This window comes from Chanos chanos, chromosome 5, assembly GCF_902362185.1.
Source record: "Chanos chanos chromosome 5, fChaCha1.1, whole genome shotgun sequence".
Lineage (NCBI taxonomy): Eukaryota > Metazoa > Chordata > Actinopteri > Gonorynchiformes > Chanidae > Chanos > Chanos chanos.
Window position 1 is genome coordinate 6,115,901 of NC_044499.1, and position 24,518 is coordinate 6,140,418.

Here is a 24,518-nt window from a genome sequence, read left to right on the forward strand (position 1 = left end):
ATAACAAAAAATGAAAAGACACACTGTTAATGTACCTGACCCAACGCCATAGCAACTGATAAAAAAACGTTTTTGGGTACAAACAGGTAACAAAGGACACCGTCTGACAAAGTCCAAAATCACAGTAACAAACAACCTGGAGAGAACAGTGCTGTATAAGTAACAACTTACCTGGGTTTACATGTTTCGCGCATGTAAACGCAAGAACCGTAGAAGAGTAACAACAAAAAGAAGAAAAAAAACGAATCAGTTGCTAACACAGTTGATAACAGAACAACTCATACATTAGACAGACACATTATCTCCAAGTAAAGCAAACCATAAAATGAAAGCATCTGCAAAAGGTACTCATTAAATACTCAGCTGCCTCGACTGGAGCTCTATTAAATATTAATCATATTAAAATTTAAAAAGTAACATGATTTCACATACAAACAAATACTATCAAAGACAAAATCAGTCATGTACTTGTGAGCTCTTATTCAGATGAAAAAAAAAAAAAATACCCCCCCCCCCATTGCTAACATATGTTTGGATAAGCAATGTGATTTGGGGCAATCTCCAAACACTAGATACAGAGGCTAGATAGAAGTAAAAAAAAAAAAAAAAAAAAAAGTGTATGAAATAAACAAACCATCAGCACATCTTTATCCTCATCACAACTGAGCATGACTTTGCACGAGCAGACTTAAAAAAATAAATAAATAATTTTTTTAAAAAAGCAGAGAAAAAATAAAAAAACAACAAGTCTGATGTTTCAAAATTAACATGAAACATGAGGGATTAAACTTGAAAATCCCCGCGCTTCTAGACACAAAACAGTTATCATTAGTTTTCTGAATACTCCCGAATGACATTTCATCTTCTGAGAAGTGTTCGGGGGGGTTGGGGGGGGGGGGGGGTTCAGAAGTATTAAACACCCAAAAAAAAACCCAAAAAAAACAAAAAAACCCACCAACCCCAAAAGCTGTGGGTGATGTCGTTTTCCCCCTCAGTGAGTTGGCTGACACCCCATATCCACACTGCGGGGGCATCATGGCGTCTCCTGCGCCTTCGTTCCTCCCCAAACAGGATGTTGCCGGTGTCTGCCGGCCTCGTGGCACATGCGCACTTCATGCTCCACGGGAGCTGTGAGGGAAGGGTGCGAAAAGCCAACGCCACAAAGCGCACCCGGCGGCCATGTTCCAAAAAAAAAAATAAAAAAATTAAAAAATAAAGCCTGATTCGGACAGACACGGGACATGTGAGCCCAATAAGCCACTCCCGCGCTGTGAAAGCAGTACAGCAGATAAAACGGCTGTGTTTACCATCAGGGTTTTTTTTTTTTGTTTTTTTTTTTCTTCTTTTTCTTTTCTCCCTCTCTGTTTTATTGTCAAGCGTAAGACGCTTCACCTCTCTGAATTCATATATTCAGCTAATGGAGAATGTGTGTGTGCTCAGGTGGCTTTGGCTTGGAAATGTTTATCACACTACATTATTGCAGAATTGGATTTTGTAGTTCTAACTGATTAAGAGTACTTTATATATTTAATTCAATTTTGTTTATTTCATTATTGATATTTCTGAAGGAAACTGAAAGTTCAAGGCGTGATACTTATTTTTGAAGCGGTTTTGGTGACATTTAAAGCTTGTGAGGGTGATGGAATAAAAGCACTTCATTTTCGAATCCAATTTGTCTAGCAAAACCACAGCCTAAAACTGTTAATTCCCCTGTCATGTGTCTGTGTATTTTACAGGTTTACTCAAACATGTTATGGCATATTTGTACCGAACTACATGTATGGGATACTTTAATTTGACTGTAAAACCTTGGATATCATGTCTTTTGGAGTAAACCGTCGTAGAATCATGTACATGAACATAACAAACAATCTTATTTTTACCGTTTCCAAGACATTTAGGTGTGCCAACAATAATACTGAACAATTCAACATTGCTCTGTGATGATAAATATGAATAAATGCTATGCACTATTTTAAAATCCATTTTGGTGCTATGTTTTGCCAAAACATCAATGAAAACTGTGGAAAATATCACAAAAATGTGATATTTTGTTTTGACATGCATCAGTGCTTCCATCATTTAAAAATCTTTGTGTTCATGGAAGAGCAACCTCAAGATACAGACTTGGAAAAAAAAAATCTGCTTTGATTGTTTTCATTTTGTTAGGATGGTCATTGTAATGCACACGCGTCAGCCTCCTTTAGACCGTCATGAGGTATGTCCCTCTCAACCAAAAAGTACATTTATCATTCCTTTCCAAAAAAAAAAAAAAAAAGTGTCTACTAAAACAGCACTACTATCACACCCAGCATATTAAAATGACTGACGCCAACAGCTGTTAACATCTTAGAAAACAAACTTTATTCTTTTTTTTTGATAAAAACTCTATTACATTTACATATCACAGATTATTAAAAATATGTTTTTCGGGTAACCCGTCTTTTCGGTCCTTATTTGATTGGTCCCAGGTTATGGTTAGGATCATTAAGGCTTTTTGATGGTCTTCAGTACAGAATCGTGTGAGACTACAGTTCGCCATGTGACTCGCTGCCTTTACAGTGACCTGGGTGTGGAAACATGAGCAGAGGTACGCTTTTACAAAAAAAAACAAAACAAAAAAACACACACTATGCAAGCATCGCACAACATCATAAAAATGTATCCACAAACATCACTGGTATACTCAAGATACTTTCCAAGTGCATAAGCTGCATGCATCAGTTTTAGATTACAGATGTACCCCTAAAGCATGGCCCATCGCTCAGCTGAAAATTTCATTTGACGCCACACTGTTACAGTACAGAATAAAAAAAAAAAAAAAAAAGGAAAAAATAAACAAAACTCATAGCTGTGTATATTGTTTAACCAAAGAACTGCCTGCTATTCATTCAGGTAATCACAGAAGCGTTAATGAAGTCGGGTTCAAATTCTGTCCTTTCTCACTCTCATTCCTTCAATGGCTGAGCCAAGCTAGCAGCTGTTTCAGGGTTAAAACAAAATGGCGCCACCGGTGACGACCGGTAAAGGATATTAAATAACACTGTTGTGATATAAATAGGTTGGCCTTTTGGCCCTCTCTGAAATGGTTCAGCTCTTCTAGAAGTTTCTGGACGGTTAAAACCAAATGGTGCTGCTAATGAGGACTATTGTAATGGATAGGATACAATGCTTCCCAGCCATAAATATAAACAAGCTATGCAGTTACGCGTAACATTCAGACATATAATTTCACTGAGGTCTCCCAAGTCATAAAGTCAGTAACTGATACATGGCTTTCCATGGTCTAACAGATAAACAGATACGTTTGAGGCTCTATGTTCCAATGCAGTAACATTTGAAGCAGTAACACAAAAACATGTGATATGTATCACAACCTTTAAGTCCTGAAAAATCCCTAATGTTGGCAAATTACAGTACATATTTGTAAATAATTACATGAAAATAAAGCACTGTAGGATAATCTTGATGATCCTACAATTATCAAGAAAACACATACGAAACTGCATTAGCTGAACTCAAATCTCTCAACCAATGTGTGCAGAACAGATCATTTCATCACCCCTTAACCTCTTGTTGTTTCAACTTAGCACTTTAACAATGTGCAGGTTAACAGGTAAGAACTAACTGTTGTGAGGTAAGAACTTCGCCATGTTTAAAAAAAAACACACACAAAAAACAGTACCTGATACTTCATTGCACAACTTCTGGGCCACATGTTTTGTTTCTTTTGAGAACAGAGAGATGATGTCATCTTCATACTCCTCAACAATGTTTTCACACTGTGAGAGACAAACACAAACAGGCAGTTACTTGTCTGCCGGAGACCAGGGGAGCTCGTTGCTCTCTGTAGGAGTCAAGCGCGAGGCTTTGGACTTGATGGATTGTCCGTTTGGAGCCTGAGAGGCAGCCATCTTTAAACCAGCTTCTATGACACACCTGCCATCATGAAAGGCTTACGAAGAAAGCAGACTAGCGAACAGCTTCACTTGTCATCAACTTTCACTCCCACAGTATACGTTAATAAGTCGTTAAGATAATAATTTCATAATGGAGTTATAGATGTGGCAGTAGGAATACAGTATAACGTGTAGAGCTGGTTTTAGACGGTCTGTATGTGCAGTAGTGCCCATTTTTCCAAGTCAACTCTGTCATAACAGTCTTTTCAAATAAAACTAGCATTAAACAATTAAGACAAGTGCTTCATGCACTTTCAGCCTACGAACCTTGCATTTGTGTCAAATACCAAATAAAACAAGAAAAATGACTTTGTTTCTTGTAAAACAACTGTGCAAAGAAATGCAAAACTGAAACAGAAGACAAATAAAACTGTATATATTATATCTCACAAAGACTAAAAAGCTACAAATCAAAATTTTGATTTAGTGCAAATTCATCAGTATTTTTGTCACTGTTTTTCAATCTAATGTTTAAGACTCATTTGCTAACTTCTCCATTGTAATTTGTAGGCAAATTGTTTGACTGCACTGAAAAACAAAATTAACATACATCTAATGGCCTCTAAAAACTTACTTTGACAAATAGGCTATGAACAAAACACATCTTCAATCCTAATTCAAACACGTCTTAACCTTGATAAACAGAAGAGATATGACTTCATCAACTACACGTTTTCCCTTACACAGGACAAAACTCACACACCATGGCTAAAATGCAGTAACTGCATATGAAACATGACTACATTCATCATTCGTCTTCTATGTCACACATGATTCAATCACTGCAAGACCTCAAAATATCAAATACAGTTAAATGAAGAAAGAATTCATAATTGACTGAGAGGGGAAACAATTATGGAGCAGTAATGCTACCCAGCAGACCTGTGTGCACAGTGGAAATGATCAGGCAAATAAGTTTATGAATCTACACACCATGACTAAACAAAAAAAAAACAACATTTCACTCAGTTGAGATGGTACGCGAACACAAGCAGCCAGTAGAAATGAGAGAAACGTGTGAGTTACTTACAGCGAATTTTAAAGCACTGGAAGCGTCAGGTCCGTCAAACTTAAAATTTTTGAAATCTGGAAAATTCAGGTTATCATTGCCTCTTGGCGCAAACCTCTTGTATCTGCTCTGCTTCGTGTCCGGGTCCTCGTAGATGGCGTAATCATTCATTCTTTCACAAACGTCCTCCAGAAGCTCACTTAACTGAGTCTCTGATCTAGCAAGGGGAATCTAGTACATAAAATAAACAAATAAAAACATAAAAATGCTTAATTAGTTAACTGAACGTCTAAAAGTTCTAAGACATTATTGAAAACTTAGCCTCTCCTCTTTCACTGATATTAATCCCAAAAAAAAAAAAAAAAAAAAAATCATCCCTTAAAAGCAGGAGTCTTAAGAACGGGTCATCCGGGTCACCTGAGTGACCTTTCCCTTCCGTTCCCTTATAGAAAAAAAAAAAACATCCCCTGTGTCACCGCTATGACTCTTAACCTGCATCTCTAAAGTTGGAAAAGTAGATCCCCTCGCCTTAGTAACCGAACAAAAAACGCGCTGTGGCGTCTAGACAGGTCAAGGTGCCGCTGTGCTCCTGCCCTCGCGGCCTTCGGCCTCCCCCCGGAAGGGGAAAGGGGAAAGGGTTGACCGGAGGGCGGAGTGAGTGAAAAGGGTTAAAGGACGGGGGGTAACTGGTTGGGAGGGGGAGTTGTCAACAGCAGCCAAGTGCAGGGTAAACAGTTGAATCCCATCCTATAGTCCTCTTTGGCGTTTTTTTTTCTTTTTTTTTTAGCTCCTCCACCCTCCAGTGATCAAAGCAGGAAGTTTTTCCCTGTCAGGCCAGTGAAAGGGGGGCAGGATGACGAGGGAGGGATGGACCGAGAGAGAGAGAGACAGAGAGAGAGGGGTGAAGGGATATTGGGAAGGGAAGGACAGATTGCAGATGAACTGGATTTTTTTTTTGGGGTGGGGGGGGGGGGGGTAACGTAGATATAACCCTGACCCCCCCTCATTGTCTCCTTTCACCCACAGTATGAACCCTTCCGGTCTTACCGATTACATTATGAAGGCATTTTTTTTTTCTCTCTCTCTCTCTCTCTCCCCTTCTTCTCTTGTGTGCCTTAGTGACACAAAGGGGCTTCCATGGCCCACTGCCATCTGGTCACAAATAAGATAAAAGGTCTCATGAAAAGAGGGCCCCCCCATCCACACTCCCCCCCCCACTTTTTTTAATTAAACGACTGAGATGCAGTTGGATGGCTAGGAAGATAAGACAGAGGACACGATCAACTGTGGGCCGTCCATCCGAGAATAAAACAACAAGCGGTTCCAGCATCGACGTGGGACGATATAAGGGGAAAGAAAAAAAAAAAAGAAATATCCTAGAAACATTTGCCTCCGGGCCAACAGGGCAAATTTGCCGTTCCCTTCACATTCAACTTGGGAAAAGCGATATCAAATTCAACATTTTAACCAATCCCCTCTGTAATGCATATTCATGAAACTCACTCTGATTTCATCTAAAATACACAAACACAGCAGACAGGGTTTTTTTTTTTTTTCTTTTTTTAAATACCTTCAACCCAAATTAAAAAGAAAAAAAAAAAAAAAAAAAAAAAAAAGAAAAAGAAAAAAAAAATTCCCATAAATCTATTCTTGCGATCTTCCAGAGGTGGTTTCTACGCGGCATCCTTTGCCGGGTCCTTATCATGCAGCCCCTGAAAATGGTGGGCAATTGAATTCCTGGCTGTAACAGTCTGAGGGTTTTGAATAGGACCTGTCAATAAAGAATTTCAGCAGGAATAAAGGGGGAGCCTGGCAGCCCAGGCAGAGAAAAGGCCTGCTCACGGATGCTATCCTCCACTGAATTCCCATTGGAAAATCAGCCATCATTGTAATGTCGGGAGATGGGGTGGGGGGGGGGGCAGGGTGTGTGTGTGTGTGTGGAGGGGGGTGTCATTGAATTTATTGTGGCTGTATTAACACACACACACACACACACACACACACAAAAAGATAAGTGATAAACAGAGAGCAGAACTTGCAGAGTCAGAAAATGAACAAATCGAAATTCATTCTTCAAACAAACAAACAAACAAAAAAAGATTAAAAAGTGGGGTTCACTTATGTTTGTTGAGCAAGTTGAGAGATATCTGCTTTGCTTGATTAAAAATGGCAAAGTCAAAATTTGTGCAATCAACACTTCAGTGTTTCATACGTAGAAGGCGGGGTGGATATGAGGGTCTACCTATTCTGCCATAGCTTCTGGAAAAATAAAGCGAGTGTAAAATGGAACAGACAGACAGAGAAGGGACCGGGGGGAGCTGTAATTAGTCATTTCGTTGAATGTGAAGCCACTCTGAGGAAACGCTGAGTGAGAACTCCTCTGGAACACATGCAGATCATAGTCACTTCTCTGTTCCTTTTGGACCAGAAATACTGAGACATTTAAGTCCCAGAGAGAGAGAGAGAGAGAGAGAGAGAGAGAGAGAGAAAGAGGAGGCTCAAATCAGCATGTGAACTGAACGAGAACTGACAAGCACCCAAATGTGTCTAAACTTTAGCGCTGTGCGCGCCAAAGGCTTCCCCGCGACCACAAATCACGGATCAGTCCCACAAAAACAGCTTCCGCATCCAACTTTTAATGCATTAAGGGTTTCAGTTTAATGAAACGGTAATACATTTATAGAGATCTGATCATTTTGACCATACTATGGTGTCATGCCAAACTGCCAGATGAAGAGAAAGTCAGGTAACTTCACCACACGTAGGACCATGGATTCAGTATTTCATAAACTATACATAAGATCACAGATTCAGTATTTCATAAACTACGCGGAAGACCATTAATTCAGTATTTTATAAATTACACATAAGACCCGCAATAAATTCAGTATTTCATTCACTGTGGTAATCTGACATCAGTGTCTTTTTTCAGTTTATATGTGCATGACAGAGATAACTTAGAATTAGTTGAATTTAAAACTATTCGCACCAACACAACACAATGTCTGTGAAAGACATAACAAAATATTGCCTCATGGGAAAAAGCCTCACAAAACAAGTGAACAACATTCCTTTGGTTTGTGACTGGAGTGTAGCACCAGGCTATGGCAGAAATGGGAAAAAGAGCAAACTGGCTAAAGACCCTGTTATTAGCCACTGACTATAATCGAAAGGGGATTAACCCCACTGATCAATAGAGGAGTCAACCACCTAATGACAGTCCCTGGATACCAGAGGTCAGGGCATAGAGTTCATCTGCCATGACCTTTACACATTGACACCGCTTGTTTAGGGAGGAAACAGTCAAAAAAAAAAAAAAAAAGAAAGAAAACCCCCACTCTTTTAGTAAAACCTACTTTATGAGATGATCCTAGGTAAAGATAAACCACAAATATATGACTTACAGAAGTTTGTTTGTCCTTAAGCAAACTCACTGTAAAAGGTTTACTACTGCAGGCAGAAACATTTTGGGTTTGTTACCATGTCTGTCTGAGAATATGATAGCTTGAGGCAAAAAGGCTTTTTCAGATCTGTTTACCCAGAGGGAGACACCCTTATTACCTCTCACACCTGCACTCTGCTGTCTATAGAAAGTGTGACCCATATATGCAGTTTAGAAAAAAAAAAAAGAAAAAAAAAGTGACCTCAGTGGTCGGCTACAGGGCTAGCAGTGACTCATGTTTCCACAGTGAGAGCTAACAACAAGGCTATTTTGCTGATTTGAAAGAAAAGAAAATCATTCTTTTTAAAGTTAAATGTATTATTTCTGGAAAAAACACAGTCTTTTACTGTTTATTTGATTAAAAAAAAAGGGTTCAGTAGATAGTGGCTCCAATGAATTAAAGACATACCTTGAGGATATACTTCTTCATTTCATATTAAAATCGGTTTCAAGTCAGCACATTCACTCTCACACTATTGACTTGACTATAAACTTATTATCAAGCTGTAAAACAAGGGTTTGTAATTATCAGCATGTGCATTGTCTTTTGATTGTATTATGATGGAAAATAACTGTTACACAATGAGATTATTCTATAAAACATATAAATATGGTCCTGATGACCGAAGCTGATTTGCTGACATATATCATGCCATATAAAATCATTTCTTTAACTTCACTTGTTAGAATATCAGTGTGTCACCTGACTGTGAGGTTACCATAACTACCTTTGGAGGCTGGGACTTGCAGCTGAAAGTAAACTTTTTGTTGCTTAGTAACGATGTCAAGTGCTTGTGGGGCGCTGTCTCCATGCCAAACTTTTTTGGCATATAGTATGAATTACAAATTATACCCTTCTTAAAAATAACTTGCAATTAAAATGTGCGCTCACCGTTATCTTTAATATGTGATAAAGGTTTCACGAGAGCAAAAAGGGCAATTGAAGCTATGTTTCGTGTCTAGCAAGAGCTTTTAACTGTGAATACGGATAACGACATAGCACAGCCCCTCACAACATCTCGCCTCAGTGAAGTTATTGCAATTTTACACGTCCTCTACAATGAAGAGAGGACGCTGATGATCAATACTGCATTGAGGAGAAACACCACAGGGCTAAAGGCTACTTAAAGGGCCACTGACAATATTTTGGCTATTTAAACTAAGAGTCTGGGAGGGAAGCATGCTCTTCATTCAGGCTAATTCATAATTCACTCGCTGAGCAAAGTCTGTAACACCTCACCACGGCTCACCTTTTTTTCCATTAAGCTGCCGTCGGGACTGACTCGGAAACCTCCGACGTGGAGCGTCTTCTTTGGGTCAATTTGGCTGATTGAGTAGTTCATCTCATCAGCGATGGCCATGCAGGCTAAAGAGAGACAGAGACGGTTATATTTCGCCGCACGAGTAAACAGTGCATTATGCTCTTACCCAGAAAGTGCTGGACGCACCAGCAATATCGCTTGAAGTGTGAATACTGAGAAGTTAAGACAACAAAATAACGAGAAAACTTTTTCTTATTATTGGCATATCTGCATATTTGCACAAAAATGATCAACTTGAAATGATAATGTTCCAGCCATTACGTCAACAAGACGGCAACGAAAGCCCGCCGACTCACAAACATCATTTAAACCCCGCCCGGGAGAAACGCACCATGTCTATGACGTTTCAAAACAAACTGAAAATATGAATGTTCAACTTTACATTTTAGAATATCACAGCACGTGTACAGATATCTAAATCTGACTGAGGAGACACTGGCGTCGGGTGGGCGGTGCTTTAGGTAGCAGGGAGGGAGGGGAAACGGACTCAAACTCACTGAAAGCCTTATCACATAATATGCAGTGCTGTTTGCTTTCCATTAAAACAGTAATTATCTCCTCGTGTGTGTGTGTGTATGATTAACTAAACTCAGAAACTTAGATATGGCACACAGCTTAAGGTATATAAATGTCCATTGCCTAATCAGCTGAAGTGACGTTGGGACCATTAATGCTATGAGGCATTACCTCACGGCGACTCGTTTGTTACACCTATCGCTGACGAGCTTGGCCGGTAATGCAGCTAACCATTATATTCATATCAAGTCTCGCTGGACCTGTCCTTTCCGTTTTGGACACTGCAACATTTAAGTAGCATATGGTGTGTTTCTGAAAGCATTAGGGCACACAAAACTAGTGTCTGTGAACTATTACTACTACTGTTTTATAGTGTACACAATACACAGTATCTGAGCTCTGACTGTTTGGGCTGAAGAGACTCTTTACGGCTGCTGGGTAAGCGTCAAACAGCCCACATGTTGCAGTAAGCGGAGCAAGTTCAGTGAAATGCCTGTGGTTACGAGAGAGAGAGAGAGGGAGAGAGAGAGAGGGAGAGAGAGAGAGAGAGAGGGGGAGAGAGAGAGAGAGAGGGGGAGAGAGAGAGAGAGAGGGGGAGAGAGAGAGAGAGAGAGAGGGGGGAATTCAGAGGAGCACTGGCGCTGCTCAGCATTTTGAGTGGCACACTTGCCAAAAGGAGCACAGAGTATTTTGGTCTGGCCTTTCAGACACAAGACAACACTCACTCTCAATACATGGCCAGTCTCCAAGGTTTTTGGACCAGACAAACAGTTAGGGGACCGTTCGTTCTCGTAGTCGTTGTTTGTATTTCGTTAGAATCTAAAAAAGTTAAAGACTGAAAAATTGTAAAACAATTTAAATCAGGCCACACACTGAAATGATTGACTTAGCTTAACTAAATGGTACATTTCAAATGGTACATCTGGTTTTCAGTGAAGGATTTTGCTCAAAGTGATGCCAAATCAAAGCTAAAACAGACTCCATGAGCAAATCTGGTTACTATGCTTAAGCATGGGCCTTTGATAAGAGTATCGAGACAATAATTACATGTGTAATATATATGTATATATCATTATATGTGAACCTACATGGAATAACATCGATGAACATGGACGGTTCTCAGATGCACAGCATTCTTTATTTAAATATTTTCTCCAGCCTTGGGTTTAACGTCACCCCTCTTTTCCAGTGCTACTCATGCTGAACCTTCATTCATTTCAATGACACTTCAATGCAAGTTCTCTTACAATACTATTTAATATGAATCTGGTTTACGTAACTTTTTTTTTTTTTTTGATGAATTTCTTTCTCACACTCTAAATAACTCATTGTAAACTCTGCACGGAAATGGATTTAATGGTGAAAATGTGAAGCTACTGTTGTTTATTACTTCCTGAAGCAGTCAAATATAATCTTGAGAAAAAAAAATTATCATCCCTTACGCCACATAACTCTGAAAGAAAACTCAGGGTAAATCGGGGACGTCAATATAAAAAAAAGTCTACATTTATAAATTACAGTCAAATTAAACACGGTGATATCACAGACTGAACTATGATACATACTGTATTAGGTTGTCTAGAAACAAAAGATGGAAAAAAAAAAAATGGTTTAGTGAAGTAAAACCAAATAATGGTATTTTTCACATGTCAGTTTTCAAATGGCTGTATCTGTATTTTATGGAAAGATCATTCAGGCTAAGCCAGTATTTCGCTGGGCTTGAGTGACATGTGTCAGCTTGCATAAGGGAAAGGACTCGTTCCTCTAGCAGCCCTCTGACAGCTTAAGGCAGATTTCACCTCTACAGCGACTAGCTGGACTGACAGCTAGCTTGCCGGACATCGCATCAGCCTCCTTGTTGTTGGGGGGGGGACTAGTTCTGGGTTTGGGCAGACAGTTTAACCTGGAAGAGCAAGGGTCATTTCCAAGTATTTGTTTTCGCTAATGAGGTTTGACAATGAGGCTGCTTTAAGCTAAACGAGGCAGTATTAATTTTCGCTAATGAGGTTTGACAATGAGGCTGCTTTAAGCTAAACGAGGCAGTATTCATTTTCGCTGATGAGGTTTGACAATGAGGTTACTTTAAACTAAACGAGGCAGTATTCATTTTCACTGATGAGGTTTGACAATGAGGTTACTTTAAACTAAACAAGGCAGTATTCATTTTCGCTGATGAGGTTTGACAACGAGGTTGCTTTAAACTAAACGAGGCAGTATTCATTTTCGCTGATGAGGTCTGACAACGAGATTGCTTTAAACTAAACGAGGTGGCGATGCACATGAGGAGTGTAAGGTTTGTTTTTGACACATGTGCACTTGGTGTTTATCTGTAGCACTGATCATTAATGGACACATTCCCTATACCAACAAGAAAACTATCATAACAGCATTACACTGACATGTCGCGGGCTGTCAAAACAGAATTGTGCAAAGTTATGTCATTGAATATTAATGAGTTCCTTACGTGTTATTTATAAAATACCCTTCCAACCTTTGGCAACGGGTGCAGATTTACACTAGGCAAGTAAATTTAGCAAAATTTATGATAAGCTATTCTATGCTCATTCTATGAACACAACTGGAAGTAGTATGTAGCCTCAGGCATAGGACGGGTATAAATACATTGAAAAAGAAAAGGATGAAATCATGACTTGGAAAGAACGTCAGGTAATCAATAGCCTCCGTGTGTCCCTTGACGAACGTAACCAAATCATTTTCGCTTTTCCGTCATGGGATTAATAAGACCACTAATTACTCCACAGCATTTCAGTAACATCATTAGTTAAATCATTACTACAAAACACTGCGCAGTTTATCAGATCGCGTCAATCGATCATTACATGTCTCCTGATAACAGATAATAATACATTTACAAGGTTTAACACGTTGCGATATCAATTCTACTATGTCTGCGTCCTTTCAGTGTGAATGATGTCCTTTAATATGACTGTGCTTTACGAATGTGTGCCCATGCTTCACACAGTCCGTCGACTGTTAAAAGTCCTCTCAGCTCTGCTCAGAAAGGTGGCTATGATCAGCCGAGGAACAGAGGATAAGACCATTATCACGTGATCCAATGGCAGGAAGAGCTGTTACTGCAAATACAAGCAGATTTTGATACTCAGGGAAAGACCAATATGTGCACAAATCAGAATCATCATAAATCCTCTATTTTTTTCTCTTTTTAGAGTTTTCTTTATCTGTGTCGGTTTTACTATACACAGTTTTTTTTTTTTTTTTTAAATGATAGATGTTCTGGATTGAAACATCAAATTTCACAATCTAAAAGTGTTGGGGTCTAACCAGTAAAGAGAATGGATTGATCGAAAGGGATTCAACAGACTACTACAACATTCCATCTATACTTTGAAAAAAGTAATACATCCAATGAAGCATGATAAAGCGAAAACATCTGTCTTGGTGTTCTAATGGATGCTTTGATAACAGACTGCAAAGGTCCGTAAAGGTCAGGGTGGGTGACGAAGATCATTCTCGTTGTCTACGACTCCTGTTCTTGGTCCTTTATAAATACGGATATCAAATATTAGGGGATACACGTTGATTATACCTGGTTTATATCGTACATACCGAGACAGCACCACAGAAGCGCCGTTTCTCATGCTCTTTTGTATGGTTGTCCATTGTCGCACTCTCAGCTAGTCTTTACTGAGATACATGTGAGAGATATAAGAGGGTGTGTGTACGCATATACAAGCTGCTACATACAACATGGACGTGGAGAGCAGCCTTCCCCTTCTTGCTCACCCCTGAGCTCAATGTGATTCAACTCAATCGGGTATCCACATAACATGGACTCTGTGTTACTCTTTTTCTTTTCGCCATAAGGCCTGGGCTCACTCCAGCCGTGTTACGAGAGAAAGAAATCGGGTATCGACCGCGTGTCTTTAAAAGATTCTTCAAACCACCTTCCTACAATATTTTTTTCCACAAAGCGCTTGTGGTTTTCAGCCGTTTCCATCAAGGCTGAGTCTGATGAAAAAGCAGCTGGAAGAAGGTGGTGTGCACAGGCCCGTTCTTTGAGAGGCATATATCACTCTAAATCGCACTCTAAATGACAATTCCATAAAATCCAGATGACTACTTGAAAACGAACACTTGAAAAATACAATTATTTTCTTTCGCTCACTATTTATATAGGTCAAAATACAAAAAAAAAAAAAAAAGATATTTCTTTGTTTTGTTTTTTTTTTGTCTTATTCCTTTGCTCTGCAAACCTGTGATATCAGTCAACATTAAACAGCTCTGCAAAAATCTCAAGGCAGAGGCGTGGATCCACTCTCAGTCCCCATCAACAGTTAATAACTCAGTTCTCAATGCACTCTACATTTATAACAAGCCTCTATAGATTAGGCCCGAGGCAGCTTTGCAATGAACAGTTCGACAAAACCCAACTCTGGTTTCTCCTACAGCGCCTTCAGAACCTTGGGGTAAGTATGAAACTCTTAACAATTGTGCCTAACCTAGTTAAAAACAGGAGCTGACCGACATAAGAGTTGCAAATTCTATACCAAATCGACTGTAGCTAATTTAGTCTCAGAGTTAGAAAAAAATCTGAGTTAAATGATGCTTCATTACTGATGACGTATGTTTCTAAGCTAATTTATCAACAGGAGTCAAAATTTTGGCTAGCCGCACCCATAGGAAGAAAGAGCGATACTATACTATATGTGGGGCAAGGGGAAAAGGCATGGACAGATTTTTTTTTTAAAGGTTCAGCTTAGCTGAGCAGGCCACACCCACTAACGGGGGTGAGCAAAACATATGACATGGCAACCTAAGCCTTGGATCAGTTGCGTAATAAAAATTTTGTATGTACAGCACACGTCAATGATGTAAGCAACCAGAAATCCAAAATGATCATGTCCATTCAATGCTGAAACCTGGTAGTGAAAACCACATGAAATTTCACTCAATTAACAACGCATGGAAGAAAATATTCAGAAAGAAAAGCACGTACGTCAATAATTGTTACGAACTAGACAAAAAGGCTCCATATTTCCTGGAAATTTTTTCGTAACAGATCTTCATCAAATACTATTCCACTGTATACCGTATAGCTTTACTAATGCGCGACATTTTAACACTGTAGCAGTTAGTTGTTTTTTTTTTTTAAACATTGTTTTAACACTATAACGATGAAAATACATTTCTCTGTTTCCGCAAAACATTTTTTCAATGCTTCTCTCATGCTGGTTTTATACAGAAAGAAAGTGGTTTGAAACATTTAATTCGCCAACTACTTATCGTGTATAGTCATTAAAATGATGCGAACACATTTTCGTAAAATTCTCATCTTTCAAAAATCTCGGTTAAAAACACAAGCCTTTACATGTCAAAAATGTTTTTTCAGTGGTTCTCATTTGTTTCGTGAGGTGAAACAATTTTTCAAAGTGGGGGAGAAAAGTGCTATAATCGCACTAGAACTGTTTTTCCTAATCTTTGTTTCAACTGCTGAAGCACTGATCTGTACACAGATAATCCTCAGGATTATTCAAAAACACAAGTAATGTCCACAACATTGAGAAATTAAATAAATATCTGCATCTCACCAATGCTACCCCCCCCCCAAACAAGTCCATCATAACATCCAAAACATTCAGGTCAGATAACACATGAAAACTTTTCTCTCAGTAAGTCTTAATTGGTCACAAATAATAACAAAATTGTACGCTACACACACTAAAGATTTCTATAGATATTTCGAAATAAATTGACACGAAATAGAAGTTTGTAAATAATACATGACTTCCACTGCAGAAACCTATTTAATCAACAAAATAAGAAAATGTAATTGTTTTCACAAAAACACATTATGAATACATCACCTGCACCAAGATAGCAGAATTCCTTGCATTTAATGGCTATATAAGCACAGATACTCTAATGAATCTACTTTTAGAATAAACTTACACTCAGCTGTGTATGTGTCCTTAGCACGAATTTATAGCAGGACTGCATAAAATATAGCCTAACAAACATGTAAATTACACAATTTCATTTAAAAACAACAATAATGGAGCCAGGTTCAGCGATACCATCATACAAGACAGTCCTCCCAAAAAAAAAAAAAAAACAAAAAAAAAAAAAAAAAAAAAAAAAAAAAACGTAACATCAAAACCACCTTGGAGCTAAGACAAAAAAAATTCAGTTCCCAACACTAAGGTTAAAAGTGAACAAAACTTTTCTCATAAAATGAAAGACAGGGAGAATGAATTGTAGGCCTCGACGCAGAAACGACTGGGCGTCATGTCTCACAGACCTTCCTCCCATTAGAAAGGCTACGAGTGCAGATTTCCTCAAAATGGAGCCTACTCGTTCCTCGCTCACACCCGAGACCTGCGATGTGGCACAGCTGTGCATAGAATTGGGTGCGATTTACTCTCGCTATGAAAAGAGTCAGACAACATAGAAGGGCTTGGCTGGTTTCCAGGGCCTCTTTAACTGTCACTAAATCTGTGATACACTACGTGGCACATCAATGCCAGACAGAGGGCTCCGATTGGTGGCTCAGAAGAGGGGATTTATATGGTGGTGGGAAAAAAAAAATGGAGGACCAAGGTGGTGTCGCTATTTCGCTCAAAGATTAAAATGGCCACCGTACACACCATTTCTTTATACTACAGATTAGCTTATTACTTTGTCAGCTTGTTTTTTTTTGTGTGTGTTTAATCACACGAAAGTTATTTCAAGAGTTGAACCAAAAATGTTGTTTTCTGATGTCCTCACAAACCAAGAAACTTTCTTAATAATTTGAAGTTCTAAATTGGGTACATGTATAAACTCTGGCTACAGCTTACTGCGTTTATACACAGTTGGAAAACACCAAAATATTCAGCTTGTTCATTCAACAAAGAATCACAGTTTCATCAACCCTTTTTAATAGAGCAAAGTCTCTAGATTACTGAACAATTTTCTCACGCTGAGTAAAAACAGTCTCTTAATTACGATCACAAACAAAATCAATTAATTAAAACGTACACATTGGAGAAAACATTGGTATGTGACAAAACTATTACTCTTACAGAGAACACACTCTCTATCAAATGCCATGACTCCGCAATTATAACGACATTAAACTGATAAGAAATGGCATAAAAAAATAAAATGTTGCTCACGTTGAATAACAACCACAATGAATGATTAACTCAATTAAATCTAGTCAAATGAAAAGTACGAGCAAAATTTAAGGCAACTCAACGGTTTTGCGCATCATGCTATAAACAGATATGATTTTTTTGTCAACACTCACACGCGTAGTGTAATTTATCAGGTAATCAAAGTTTGTATTCTTCGGCACCGTAAAAGTTTAAAAAGTTCCGACCAACAAATGACAAAACTGAGAATAAGAGACATATATACTATCAGCATGCTTAAAACTAAACACTGAATTGCTTGGGATGAAGCAGCTGATTAACTGACGTACCAGTGTGAGCTTCCACATTATTCATTTGACTCAGCAAGGCAGACAGAGGGATTTCCAAGGCCTCTCGAAAGTGACTCTTTCAAGAGAAATGACTTCTAAAATTAAGACTAGCACAAATTAAAAGTGTCACTTCTTTTAATTTACGTTTTGTTTAACGTGTCTATCTTAAAATGAGAACACATGTAAAACAATAAAACTCACCTGAACAATAGACCATTTTATCTTTCTTTCCTTCTGTTGTTTCACAGAATATAAATACTGCCAGGAGCATGAGACCAGCTGGTATAATCCATCGTGCCATTCTTCCTTCCTGACAAAAGCAAGATATATACGTTAAATACACAGAAAACACTTCAAATTCAAACTTTTTCTTATTTTATTTTCAGATAGCTGCTAAGAAAGTGAGCAGGAAAGCTCCTGCATTAGACAGGCAAATCATTCATCAATATTTTGAGATTAGTTTTCAACTGATAAAAATTCAATACCCAACTGCAGACTGAACAGCAGTGGGGCGACTTTTACAGGTCCATATGAAAAGAGCAAGGCATCTCAATTATTCACCGTACAGTGATCTAAACTGCTGTCCGTTGATGGATAACAGTTCATTAAATGATGCTTTGCCTAAATGTATTTAAACGGTGTGATAAAAAAGGAAAAGTTTCATTGTGTGCCGTGGTCTTCAGTTTACATGTAAAAACTGTGGTTATGGTTGAGTGCACAGAACGCTGTTCTGTGGTCTGATAATGCAAATATGCGAGAGTGAGAAAGTGAGAGAGAGAGAGAGAGAGACTTGTAAAATGCCTGGAAAAGTTAGAAAGGATATGAACTCAAAGTTAGTTTCTCAATGCCAAAGCCTAGGGAAATGGATTAAATTATTCATTCAAGTTGACATATCTCCATTACAAACATTATGCATGAGTTTAGAATAGTCCCAAAAGTGTCCCACTCAAGCCTGTAGAGTTTGACAATATTGCTCTCTAGTACTTCACCAAAACACTACTTTTCCACTGAATCAAGGCAACTGCAATGCTTTCCCTTTTTTTAAAAAATACGCAAAACTGAATGTGATATGAATGCAGAAACAAGGCCTTTTCTGTAGAGTGACAACGCAACTTTTCCTACGATGAAAAGTAGGAAAACGCACTCTGAATGAGGGCACGTTCTCGTACATTGTATGGGGAACATTTCGCAAACCTTCAAGATGCAGTACCATGTAAACCTGAAGACAATGATGGCAGCCATTTTGCCTTGAAAAGCCACTGAGAAACTGCTTGAGAAGGGTCACGTGACTCCTTGGCTTTTACATAACAACAGTGAGAACGCAAAAAAGACGCCAGCGCAGCGCATAAAAAATGCATCAGCGAAACCAGGCAAAACATGCAGGGCATCCAACCCCTCCCAACACCAAATACACCCTTCTGTTGAATGAGGGCAGACTGTTCAGCCCATTTCAGGAAACACTACACACTCAGCTGGTGAAGAAGTGACTGGTTTGGCTGGTTTACTCTCAGAATAAGAATGAGCTACGTTTATTGATAGGTTTGCTTCATAATATTCCGTGATGATCTCATCACTTTTTTTCTGTGTATTTTCTGAAGAGGTTTGGCAGGGGAGAGCTTGAGAGAGGCCAACTACAAACCTCTGACAAAAAAAAGGGTTTTTTAAAACCCTTACTCTTAGCACTAAACTAAGGATAAGAAAAATTTACATTGACTTTCTTTATTTAGATCACCTATTTGTCAAGATTTTCAAAGTGAAAAAGTAATCTAGGGCAAAGTAAAAGCCATATGTCCAGATCACGGGGGTGAGCTTGACCTCACCTCACATGTCTGTATGACCTGACGCCACCAGTTGATCACTATGTAAGAGATACAAAGGTCTTTTTTTTGGAGTGAATTCACCTGGTCAATGTCTACAGGGACAAAATGCAGCTTCATAAGGCTAAAGGTGTGCTACCCGGAGCTGTTAGTACGTTTTCTGAGATTTTTACTGCTTCGGAATGCATTCATACACTAAAACAGCGTTGTGAAAGTAAACACGCACGCGGCGGTGGGCTGCAGTTTGCGGTGACCACAACATTATGACTAATGTCAAGGCTCTCCTCTTTCGCTTAAAATGAAATGAATTAAAGCTAATTCCACGTTAGTTATTTCATAACACTAAACGGTGGAGAACCGGTTTGTGTTACCAAATGGTTGCCAAATTTCTTGGTTGATAAGGTAGAACACCTGCACCAGGTACATGAAAATGTCTATTTCACCATTCATTGGGTTCGTAATATCAACTCTGGTACACCGAATACATTTTATGAATCGATAGTCCACCTGCAACAGACATTAACTTTGTACCTGTAAGGTTATGAACAAAACATGACTGGCATTAACATTTTGCCGTTTTGCATTTTGTTGTTTAGTTGCTTAAATAGAACATAACCCCTGAAAGGTCTGCGTGTATAGTAATTAAAAGAGTTTTCAAAAAACAGTCATTGTCTTGTCTTGTACCGCTGGAGCTCACCAAGTTTTTGTCTTACCTGTTTATGCAGGATATGAACAAATAATAGCAGGTGAGCAAGACTGCATAAAACTTTTGCGCGTGGATAACGTGGGCCGGAATAATGCCTCTGACACAGCGGTGTAAACTTAGCGACAATGAATGGAATTACAAAAGCATCCGATAAAGAGTCTTCGTCCTTTTGTGTGACATGAGTGAGGTAAAAATTTCCAACTATATTGTCCGTTGAGATACTAAACATTTACGTGCCTGTCTGTAGCTCTGCCACGACCAGAAAGCCTGCTGGAAAATGACTAAATTGACAGTTACGTAAGCCAATGGGATCGCACCCTCGAAGTTGCTGTCCAATGGAAATGCAGAGCATAAACCCGGAAGTTTACGCTACCAGACACCAGAAGCAAGTAGCAAATGAGCAAAGGCGTCACCTGGAGGACGGGGAGTTTTCATAGATGGCCTTATAATACTACAACTACTACTACTACTACTACTACTACTAATAATAATAGTTGTATGGTATTATCATGTTTAATTAATAATGCAGAATGGAAAACACGAAATAAAATAAATATTTTTTCTTTTTCTTTTTTTCAAAACTCCGTAGGTTGTAAAGCTCCAAAACATATAATAAAAATGTTCAAAAATCAAATTAGGCATAGAAGTAATTCGGCGTTTCAAAATACCATCTGCCATTGTAGTGAAACTGCATTAAAGTGTACTTGTGTGCGTGTGTCTTTGCTTGCGCCAGGCAGGGGCAGATCAGAATAACCTCTATGGCCGGGACAATAAAATAACGAAGCATACCATACTTTGTGTCTCTCTTAGAAAACAAGAATCTATGCACGTAATAATCCTTTTGCACATCAGGCTATTTTCTGCTTTCTAAAAATATTACATTTCATTCCCCTGACCCGCGTGACTTTTATCAGCTGAGTTCTCCTTGAAAAGCTGGCGTAACTCCCTCTTCAATGCAACAAAGTTCTCAGTGAACGAAGGTGAAAACTCAGCTCCTTCCAAAACTGCGAACCTATACAGGTTCCATTTGACCCTGGCAACGGCCCCTCCAGCGCGCACTCAAGGACGAGACACAAGTCGCCCCATCACTCTAACACGAGGGCTGATCACAGATCAGCATAAAAGTGCTTGGTTAAAAAAAACAAGCAATACAGACGGGACCTTCTGTAACAAAGTAATATTTACCCAGAATCCTCAGCCATGATCCCGTCCTCTCAATAACGCGGTCCTACTGCTGTCAGCGACATATCAAACGTCACTGGGGCGAGCTAGTCCGCTGTGCTGCTGAAACTGTAAAAAAAAAAAAAAGAAAAGAAAAGGCAGCAAATTGTAAAAAAAATAATTAGTAGAAAACTGCAGGAAACGGCAAAACTATAGCCACAGCAGTTAATCTTTTATATTGCATATGGCTAAGCGACTGTCGTCTCATGGCCTTCAATAACGAAGGTAATTAAACATTGAGATGCCGGTGGAAAGGTACTGAGAGGATTTCAGTTCGAGGATGAACAGTTTGCTTGCAGTTTAAATCAAATTAGTGTTTGTAAAAAAAATGTGTTCGCAGTTGTCAGCTGAGGGTAAGGAGTCGTAGCCTGGGTCAATATTTGACCTGCTAGCGATTTTATGTCTTTTCCCGGAAAACAAAACGTCCTAGCGATTAATTAAGCTAGGTTACACATAAGGTCAGTCAGTGACATTGTGCGAGCTTGAAGTCACGCTAGTTAAACTATGAAAAATATGTTAAACACTGACTTTTTGGACTATATAAACAAAATGTGAACAGCTCGTTGTGTACCTTGGAGGACACAGAATTGTAGGTTTAATATGCCCAGTGCGGTAAGTGTTCTAGCACGTGGACCCTGGACATTTTAATCGTTAAATGGATAGGAAAACTGCACTTTAAACTCCTGTTTGAAAGTAACCCTGTAATACTTATGTCCAACATTAAGCGCGATTTTTCTATGAGTAGTTTGAAATTGATCAAATGTCGGTGTCATGACTGACAGCATTGCACTTTTCCCGCGCTTCATTAAGTTTTTGCGTCCCTCCGCATAGATGATGGCTTTTTCCGCTCTGTAAAGCCCGGGGCTGAGCGGACTCGTAGGGGAACAGAAAGAGAGCCAGACTTGGACAGGTAAAGCCAAACTGCATCACCAAAGGCTATTTTAAAACATCAACTGTCGGCTCTTCTTTTTTTTTGACCATGTGGCTTTGCTCTTGATTTGTTTATTTGTTTACGCTAATGGGATTGGTTCCCAGTTCCATAAAAGGAGTAAGATGTGGTTGCTCTGTTAGCTTTACATAATTACTGTATTGACAATGAGGGGGATTTCATGGCTTCTGTTTATTTAGAGATAATTGTCTAGTATTACTGGCCATGTGAAGCAGGTGATAAAAATGATGTTGGCTTGAGCCTCGTGGAAAGGACCAGCTCTGAGTTCCTAGTCATGTAAGATGTTTTATGGAAGGGATCAATATGTTTTTATGTAAAGAACTGCATTTCAAATCCCATGGCTCCATCTGTATGTCCATTTGCAGTGAAGTTAATTAATTGTTTGGGTTTTTTTTGGTTTTATTTAACAAGGTGAATAGGAAGATTATTTCTGAAACCTGACCCCAAGTAATCCTCCAAGAATATGAGAATGTTAAGGTGTAAAATGTCCCCCATTAGAAACTTTTGAAGATGCCAAAAGTCGCTGATTTTAGGATTCAGTGAGTTTTGTTTCACAAAACAAGATTGATCATGTGTAATCCCGTGGGAAGGAGGGATCTGGACGTTCTTAACTTTTGTCGGAATTCACCTGTCTGACCCAGCTGTGTAATCGCACCTTGTGAAATCTTTCACTAACTTATCATCATCCCATGCTGCATTCCCCTCAGTGATCTAATGGAGGACTTACTTGAGGATGACTGGCCAAGCACCAAAAAGGTGAATGCCTCTAATTCACGTGACGTGTACGGATGTCGAATGCACAGAAAACACACACCGTCATTACTTACCGTCTACAGGTGTGTGGTAGATACACTCACTCACTCACGCTGCCTTTGTTCCACTGGGTTTTAACAAACAGTGTTGTGAGATACTGTAGCTGTTTGCTTGGTCAATAGTAGTAACCGTTGGAGGGCTGTGGATATCTGTGTTAAAATGCTGGAGCTTAGGTGACGATTTTTCACGATGCCCTTGGCTTGTGACAGGTGGTCTCTTCACAGGAAAAGCTGCCCTGCTTTTCTCGCCAGTAATGGCATATTTATCCACAGATCATTCCCCTCCGGCAGAGACACAGTGTGTTGCTGTAGACAGGAAAAGCTGACTCCACTAAAAAAAAAAAAAAAAAAAGAGAGAGAGAGAGATACTAAGCGAATAAGGGGGTAAGACATTTTGAAGACCAGCTGAGGAAGCCTGTAGGGCATTTTTCTTTGTTTCGGTATGTCTTTGGTTGGGATATCTTTGTCAATTTCTCTGACCTCCTCTCTGACTGGTACGGAAGGCGCATAGGAGAGTAGCTATTTTCCATCCACACTTCTCGTTTATGGATAATATTTATATTTCGTAAGCCTACCTAAGAAAACATTCAGACTCATAAGGACTAAAAAATTTAGACTGAAATGCAACCCCCCCCCCCAAAACAACAACAACAACAAATAAAACACCAAACCTAGAGATGGCTGAAAAAACATTTCTGTTACCATGTTAAATTCGGTTTGAATGGAGAATGTGTAAACCTTGTAAACCCTGCCCCCCACCCCCCACCCCATTGGCAGAATATCTCTGATTCATCAGATGATGAAGAGCTGAATGATGACCTTTTGCGTAGTGATGAAGAGAACCCAACTATGAGGTAAGGTGAACTTTTCTGCCTCCTACAGCAGTCAGGGCCTTAGCTAAAGCCTGTTGGCTGAAAGGTTGATATATATATATATTTTTTTTCCCCCTCATCTTTCCCCCCAGAGCTTTTCAGACAAGAACACACGCTACATGCCGAGCAAACACTGCTGCAGCCCATCTCTCGTGTGATGTGTTTGTTATTTCTAAATGCCCTTATCTTGCTCTCTTTACTCCTGACAAATTGCCAAACAGGGATTACGTGCATCGACTAAATGTACTCGAACAGTCTGTCATGTCCAGAGCTCTGTTTTAATGCTGGATGAATATCAGTCAGTGGTGTTTTTCTGTGGACAGGTTTACACTCATTACAGTTTTGCATGGATATCATTGACTGGATGGGTTAAATTGCAAAGTATGGTTTAGTCAGTCCCTTTCTCTCTCTCTCTCTCTCTCTCTCTCTCTCTCTCTTTCTTTCTATTT

At 39.2% G+C, this 24,518-nt stretch overlaps 1 protein-coding gene across 1 annotated transcript; it reads right to left on the reverse strand.

Annotated features, from left to right (window-relative positions):
* Positions 1 to 2,386: 2,386 nt before the first annotated feature.
* cnpy1 (canopy FGF signaling regulator 1) lies at positions 2,387 to 20,461 on the reverse strand. The gene is made up of 6 exons (XM_030775405.1): positions 20,223 to 20,461; positions 17,894 to 18,002; positions 9,661 to 9,776; positions 4,990 to 5,199; positions 3,686 to 3,782; positions 2,387 to 2,566 (listed from the first exon to the last, which is right to left on the reverse strand). The coding sequence occupies exons 1-6, from the start codon at positions 20,442 to 20,444 to the stop codon at positions 2,529 to 2,531; spliced, it is 792 nt and encodes a 263-aa protein (XP_030631265.1). The 5' UTR covers positions 20,445 to 20,461; the 3' UTR covers positions 2,387 to 2,528.
* Between the last annotated feature and the right edge of the window lie 4,057 nt (positions 20,462 to 24,518).

What these genes read in the sequence shown, in the direction of transcription:
- cnpy1 (XM_030775405.1), bottom strand. Translation starts at nt 20,444, where the DNA reads ATGTTTAGTATCTCAACGGACAATATAGTTGGAAATTTTTACCTCACT. An exon ending in CCAGTGCTTTAAAATTCGCT is followed by an intron (nt 3,783 to 4,989) that starts GTAAGTAACTCA and finishes TGTCTCTCACAG; the next exon opens with TGTGAAAACATTGTTGAGGA. An exon ending in GTTGTGCAATGAAGTATCAG is followed by an intron (nt 2,567 to 3,685) that starts GTACTGTTTTTT and finishes TTCCACACCCAG; the next exon opens with GTCACTGTAAAGGCAGCGAG.